The sequence below is a fragment of the Salminus brasiliensis genome, chromosome 23 (genome assembly GCF_030463535.1).
Source record: "Salminus brasiliensis chromosome 23, fSalBra1.hap2, whole genome shotgun sequence".
Lineage (NCBI taxonomy): Eukaryota > Metazoa > Chordata > Actinopteri > Characiformes > Bryconidae > Salminus > Salminus brasiliensis.
In genome coordinates this window covers 2,470,416-2,478,262 of record NC_132900.1, presented here as the reverse complement: position 1 = coordinate 2,478,262, position 7,847 = coordinate 2,470,416, and the positions used below count along the sequence as shown (strand labels likewise).

At 42.2% G+C, this 7,847-nt stretch overlaps 1 protein-coding gene across 1 annotated transcript in view; it reads left to right on the top strand.

The window, feature by feature from the left end:
* Positions 1 to 603: 603 nt before the first annotated feature.
* The window catches only part of wls (Wnt ligand secretion mediator), a 30,125-nt gene continuing 22,881 nt past the window's right edge, over positions 604 to 7,847 (top strand). Inside the window, exon 1 of the mRNA XM_072668998.1 lies at positions 604 to 835. Within this exon, the coding sequence (XP_072525099.1) occupies positions 730 to 835 (106 nt within the window). The 5' untranslated portion in view covers positions 604 to 729. The remainder of the gene's footprint in view (positions 836 to 7,847) is intronic.

The window sequence follows — 7,847 nt, the reverse complement described above, 5'->3', positions numbered from 1 at the left end:
AGAATAACATTCTGGTGGCCAACATAGAAACAAATGGGTAACATGAGAGATATGCAAAAATGCATTGGGGATTGGGAATCACTGGGATTTACCGCAAAAGTATTTGGACACCTGCACGGCTAATAAAAAGAGCTGATCCAGCTTTTTTGTTGGAGTAACTGTCTCTACTGTCCGGGGAGGAAGAGGGAGGAGGAGCATTGCTGTGAGGATTTGATTGCATTTTGCATAGAGTTAGTGAGATGGTGGGGTAGGGTGTGGTGGGGTAGGACCGGGGGCTTGATACCCCTCTTGCCCCCCTCTCCCCCCTCCACTCTCGCCTGGCATTAGGCATGGTGCCAATCTTTACTGGCAGTACTTCCCAACGGGTGCAACAACTTAGCATGTGTTAGAAGGGGTGTCCACAAACATTTGGACACATTATGCATTTTTCCTTTTTTTTTCAGGGGTTAGCATGATTTGACCCTAAGATTTGACCCTAAAAGGTCGAGCAGCCATGCCCATGGGTGCAGATGCCGATGCCCGCTGGTCATGTGGTCCCTCCTCTTCCTCCTCCTCCTCCTCCTCCTCCTCCTCCCCACATCTCCCCCCACCCCCTCGGCTAAAGAAAGGCAGAAGGAGCCGCTTCACTCCCCTCGCCTACCTGGATGCAGCCACTTCTCCGGCTCTCCCCTCTCCCCTAACTTTGCTCCCTCTCTCGCGGCTGGACTCGACGGATTTCGGCGTGTGACCATGGCCGGGGCGATCATCGAGAACATGAGCACCAAAAAGTTGGTGATCGTGGGAGTGATCCTGCTTTTATTCCAGGCGTTTTCCTTCATGGTCGGAGGGCTGATTGGTGAGTGTTTTTTGGAAGGGGTGAAGAGGGGGGTGTGGGGGGTGTGGGGGGGTGTAAGGGGGGGTGTAGGAAACTCGTCCGGCTATTTTCGGACCTTTTGTTCGCTCTGCTCGTAAACACACGCCTCCAGCCCTTCAGGATAGTCTGTTTGCCACACTGAGTCCGGAGCTGTAACACATGGGCCGAGCAGCGAGCAGATCTTCTGCAATGGAGGAGAAGAAAAGTTCCCCTGCTTTGTTAAGCGGGTGTTAAAAGCTGGGCGCTGCTCCTTCTGCTGTTTACACGACGCACACTTCCCCTACACCCTTCGTCTGACTCCCTTTCCACCCTCTCCACCCTCTCTCTCCTTCTCTTCTGGCTCCTGAACTTGCAGCTCCAGCTTCTTCTCACTTCCCTCAACTTGGGCTCTCCTCCCCTCCACTGCTGCAGGACTGAAAAACACCCCCCTGCAATCTGTTCACTTTTCAAATACCTCCAGAGTCCTCCAAACCACACTGGCTTTAACCCCTTCAGGTCCAGATCTGAAGTGTGGTGCCTTTCCTCTGGTCCACCACAATCGAAAGAAATCTGTCCGATTGATTGGTTGGTTGGTTGAAAATAGGGGTAATGATCAGTTACTGTAAAACTGTTTCACTAGGGCTGGGCGATAAGGTCAAAGTACTGTATCACGATATTTACAGACGGTTTGTTTCCCAGGTACGCGATATTTATCACGATACATGTGATCATAGACTGAATGCATCATCATCATTATCATCAGATTTTTAATAACTGCTATTTAGATACTACTAGGGGCGCACCGATCCGATATTAGGATCGGATATCGACCCCGAAGTGATACAAAAATTGGCTGGATCGGGTATCGGACAGTTAGGCCGATCCATGGAGCCGATCCTTTCGCTTTATTGGTTGGTGTGAGACTGAACTAATGTTTAGATGTTTGCAATTTTTGATTATTGCTTGTACGTTTGACCAAGTTACTTATTAATTCTCTGGTTCAGCTGCTGGATTTTATTTTGAATTAGGCTAAAAATAGATTAGAAATAAGATTGATTACTGTTTGTGTGTTTGACAGAGTAAAGCTACTTATTTTTCATTTTTTACATTTTTTTTATTAATATATTTTAAGACATTTGACTCCTTTTGGCACCGTTGTTTATTTTAGTGGTGAAGAAATAGCAATCTAGTACATTTATTTATATCTGTGTGTCTAATTTTAAAAGTTAAAAGTTAGTAAAGTAATGTTTAAGACAACCTGATAAAGGTATACGGTTTATTAATTCAACAGTGTTATTTGATCTGTATCGGGTATCGCCCGAAATGCAAACTTTATGTATCGATATTAGAACTGAAAAAGCCGGATCGGTGCATCCCTAGTTAAAACCACCATTTAATTACATGTAAATCTGGACCTTCCATCAGCTTTGGGTTTACGTCACTGGTACGTCTTTGCTAGTAGGACTAAAATACTTGTACTAGTAACTTCTCATATCTCCAAAGTCACCCAAACTGGTTTCTCTGAATAAGTGTGTACAGACTGAGCACCTAAACATGGAACATTCAGATCAGATTTCATTAAATATTTTTTTTTTGGAGACTTTGTACTACCAGAATTTATCAAAACAGCAGAGAATTGAGTTTAGAGTGTGAATAAAACGATTAAAACCTATTTTAATTACATTTACACTTGTAAATATGCACTTTTATTTTTACTTGACAATGTTTTACACCACTAGTACTTTTGCTTATTGGACTGAAATACTTGTATTAACCTCTTATATCTATAAAGCCAATTAAACTGATTTCTCGGAAGAAATGTGTAAAAAAAAATACAATAAAAATAAAAAAATTAAGCAGTTAAAAGTGAAATATTCAGATCAGATGTTGTTAAATTTACTCATTTGATGACCTTGGGCTGCAAATCTTTAACAAAACAATGGAAAATCCACCTAAAATCACCTAAAATCACGTGTACAGCTTTAAATATGGGCCTTCCTTCCCTTTGCCATGGTTTACACCACTAGTGCTTTTTGCTAGCCGGACTGAAAGACTTCTATTAACTTATACCTCCAGAGTCTGACGAAATTTGTCAAACTGAGCTCTTAGAAGTAGAAAATTAAGATCAGATATCATTAAATCCACTCTTTTGAAGTATTTGGGCCGCCAGTGTTTAATTAAAAAAGTGGAAAATCCAAATTAGACTGAAAAATGATTTAAACCACGTGTCAATGTTTCAGGTCCTTCTGCCTGGGCATGGTTTACACCACTAGAACCTTTTCTAGTAGTACTTTAAAGACTTACTAATTATTACGTATTAACGTCTCATGTCTCTAGACTCAATCAAACTGACTTTAACTCCATAAATTTCAGTGTTTGAAATGATACAGTTCCTTTAAATCCGTGCAAAAATGAAGAATTCTTACGTTAGACACTAAAAATGATGTTTAATGATCAGATATTGTTTTAAAAAGTGAATCGTGTAGTGATTTGAGACTCAGTATTTAACTAAACAATGCAAAATTCAATGTTGGACGGTAAATAAAAGTATTAAAACCACATGATGTCACCTGTGCACAGGTAAATATGGACCTTCCCGCCACTTGGGCGTGTTTTACACCACTAGTAGCTTAGTTTTGTTAATAGGACTCATATGGCACTCGTTTATGTCCTCAGTCTCATTCTGTGATGGGTCTTAGTTTTTTGTAATCCAGCCCAAATCTGAAGAAATGTGTTAAAATGGGAGGATGAAAATGTTAATTATCAGAGTTTAATGATCAGATATGATAAATTTACTCCTTAAAACAGTGAAATAATAAATTCGAGAGATTATTTTATTCATTATTTAAACCTTATGTCATTATGGGCATTATTTCCACTTAAAATCACAAGGCTATTTACACACAGGTTTGAGTTTTGGTCAAGTAGGACTACAAATCTTCACCCAAACCATGGAAAATCCAAATCTGGTTGGTGTTAAAAGAATTAAGATATTTGCGAGATGTAAACTCATCTGTAAAACCAGGTCCGTGGTGTTTTTGCATCATGTTGATCTGAATGGGTTAAATACTGCCGATGCTTCACAGCTACTAAATGGTTAACCAGGCTTCAGCTCATCCCAAACTTCTGTCTGATCTCACCTCTGCTAGACAAAAGCCCCCCTCCCTCCCTTTTCCTCCTCCTCTCTGTCTCTTCTGCCCCTCGAGGCACTTTTCCAGGCTCTTCTCCTCTCAGATCTGCCGCCTGTGCTCCTACATACCTCATTAGTTTTGTTGTGGAGGACTGCGAGCTGTCAGAGATCTCTCTTGTCCTGTGGCTAGAAGTGCATCGTCTCCATGTCTTAAGTTTCTCTGCAGCTCTGGAGGATCTAAGGACCCTAAAATACTCTCGCTTGCTTTTCTCTAAAGGGGTGGGGGGGCAGTCTCTCTCTGGGAGTTCGAGTTCCTGCAAGTGTTCGGTAAAGGGGATTTCCACAGATTTTAAAAGAACAACAGCCTTTTTAGTTCTAGATAACGTTCCCCGGTCAGAACTGAGGTTCTACAGTGGAGGTGAAGGGAAGCAGACGTCTGAAGCTCTAATAATAATAAAAGCTCCTCACAGAAAGTTCTTCACCTAATGGTGATGAAGATGCTGCCTGATGCCTGAGACACGGTTCTACCAGAGTTCTGAGAAGAGTTCGGCTCTAGAACCTGCTTTTAAAACCGTATATCATTAACATGGTGGAGGGATACATGCTGTCTTTAGGGTGTAGTGTGGCAAAAAGTAGTCCCTAAAGAAAACTGTATTAGTTGAAATTCTCTATTCACTATTTTACCATCATCATCATCGTCGTCATCATCATCATCATCATCATTCCATATAAAACTCAGGAGTCTCGTGTTGCAGCTTCACTGGTGGGTTTACAATAGTAAATACATTGGTTATATTTGAAGCCTGGTTCCGTTCAGCACCGCGGTAAAGAAATGGGTCAGTACGTTTTTCTACAGAAGGCCTGTTTACACCCCAATCGTGTTGTCTACGGTCTCCTTTTGTAAAGGACGGAAATAGCCCTTGGGCCCCACAGAAACTGGGATGGTCTCTGATAAATTAGCTTGTTTGCCTGAGATTGATTTAATGAAGCGGGATTCCTTTGTGTTTGGTCGGCGGCCGGTGGCAGCCAGGGTAATTGAGTAGAAAGGCTCGCCGCTCCCCCTGTTATAGGACAACTTCAACACGGCATGAGGTCACTGGGCCGAAAGCCTTCTATTATTCCGGACACTTCGGGGTGGAGATTTGGAGAGTGTTTGCTCCCAGGACTGCGGGTCAGTGAACACACGACCTCAGAGGGGTTCGGTATCGCTAATTTAGCTCGCCTTAGCCCACAAGCATGGAGTTACCACTTCACAACCGAGAGCAAAGTCAGTTCTGCAGCATTTTTATCCAAAGAGAATGCCCTGATGTTCCCTATATGTATACACTCAATGGACAAATGTATTGGGACACCTGCTCATTCATGACTTCTTCTGAAATCGAGGGGATAAAAAAAAAAAAGTAACTGTCTCTACTGTCCAGAGAAGAAGACTTTCTACAGTGGGGGCAGTGGTGGCTCAGCGGTTAGAGCGCCAAGCTATCGATAACAGGGTTGTGGGTTCGATTCCCGGGCTCGGCAAGCTGCCACTGTTGGGCCCTTGAGCAAGGCCCTTTACCCTCTCTGCTCCTCGGGAGCTGGGGTTGGCTGCCCACCGCTGTGTGTGTGTGTGTGTGTGTGTGTGTGTGTGTGTGTGTGTGTGTGTGTGTGTGTGTGTGTGTGTGTGTGTGTGTGTGTGTGTGTGTGTGTACTACCACAGATGGGTTAAGGACACATTTTGCTGTGCAGTGACAAATACGTGCACCTTTACTAGATTTTGGAGGAGGAGCATTGCTGTGAGGATTTGATTGCATTCAGCGACAAGAGCGTCAGTGGGATCGGGATGTTGAATGTTGATCATCATCCCCACCTCATCATCCCAAAACTACTGGATGGAGCTCCATCATCCATCATTCCAGAGAACACCGTTCTTCCGCTGCTCCACAGCTCAATGCTGGGGGGTCTTTATACATACCCCTCTAGCCCATGTCTGGCATTGGGCAGCATGGTGCCATTAGGGTCATTTCAATCAGTTCCAGAGAGTTCTGGGCCGTCACTACTCAAATCCAGCAATGAACCTACATGGGAACCTTCTGGGTAGGGTTGCAGGGTATGTCGTAATAAGGTATACTGTGGTTATCATACTGTGTACGTTTGCTTTATGCTGGTACGGGGGGGCTACTGAACAGAGAATCCCACCAATGCTAATAAATAAATAAATATTATCATTTGATTAATAGAGAAAATAAGCAGTGGATTAATCCATAATGACAATAATCATTATCTGGAAAAAGAGCTACACCCCAAATGCGGCTTTGTTATTTATTCGTTTTTAAACGGGAGAAATTTTGCATATAATTCTGTTAATAAATTGTTTTAAATTTTTATAGTAAAACAAAAAAAAGTTTTAATTCCTTTAAGGGTTAATGTATAATAATAATAATAATAATAATAATTGCGTATATCCCTCTAACATGACTGCACTTAATAAACACATTTTACACCCATAATCAGTGTCTCAGACATCAGGAAGTGTCTTCATCACCATTTTTAAAAGCAGGTTCTAGAGCCGAACTCTTCTCAGAACTCTGGTAGAACCGTGTCTCAGGCATCAGGCAGCGTCTTCATCACCATTAGGTGAAGAACTTTCTGTGAGGAGCTTTTATTATTATTAGAGCTTCAGACGTCTGCTTCCCTTCACCTCCACTGTAGAACTCCAGTTCTGACCGGGTAGGGTTATCTAGAACCGAGCGTTTCGCACCCAATCCCCACTCTGGCGGAGTCTGTTTGCATCTTAACTGTTTGATTGTTCAGAGATTAAAGAGCCTCTAACTGGACGTATTGAGGTGTTTGGTCAGGTACCGGGTTCTGCTGGATGCTTTATAAGGCTCTGTGGTGTTGGAGGAGGTTCTGAAGGGGATCTGTTAAATATTCTGGGATGTTTCCTTTTAGGCTGCTTTGACTATCACGCTTAAGCCTCTGGGCATATGAACTGGTTCCCATTATCCCTCGCTTCCGCTTGGTTTATAGGCTGCAGGTGTGCCGGGTGAACCGGGAAGAGTTCTGTTAACTGGCACTTCTCACTCCTGAGCCCGGCCTCCTGAACCCCAGAGGAGAACCGGCCCGGTTTATGATGCTAATGCCGCTGAGGACTCCCTACCTGCCGCGGTCAGGGCTTGCTTTCAGCAGAATGGAGTCTGGGTGGTCTGAAATGGGGCTGATTAATATATATATATATATATATATCTCACAATATTTAAAGACATGTTTTACGATGTACGTAAAAAAAATTATATTTAATATTTATATTTATTGTTATTATTATTATTATTAATTGTATGTAGATGAAATGCGCCAACAGTGTAACATTAAAAAAAAAAAAGCTCAAATACTTTAGTCAAAATATGCTGAACTATGTGCTCTTTTTAGGTACTGACCATATCCTCAATACTCTCATAAAAGCATATGGTGTACCATGATAACAAATATTCATCACAGTGCAATAAAATATTGTCATATTGCCCAGCTCTAGTATCAGCTGATCTTTAGAGAAGCTACCGTTGAAAAGGTAGAGTATGGAGCAAACTGCAGGGGAGGTTATTTTGTTGAATGTGTGAATAAACATTATTATCGGTATAAATATGTGTTTAGTTATTGGATAATTGGTCAATTATACAGTTACTGTTCTCCGTGTTCTCAGCACTTCACAGTAGGGCTACACCGATCCATCTTTTTCTGTTCCGATACAGATACCGATACATGAACTTTGCGTATCGTCCGATACCCGATACCGATCTGATACCATTGTTGAATTAATAACCATATACCTGACTATCTGGACTATCTAGACTTAAGGCGTCAGGATTGCCGTAATCAAAACTTTACTAACTTTGTAAAACAAACTATTAC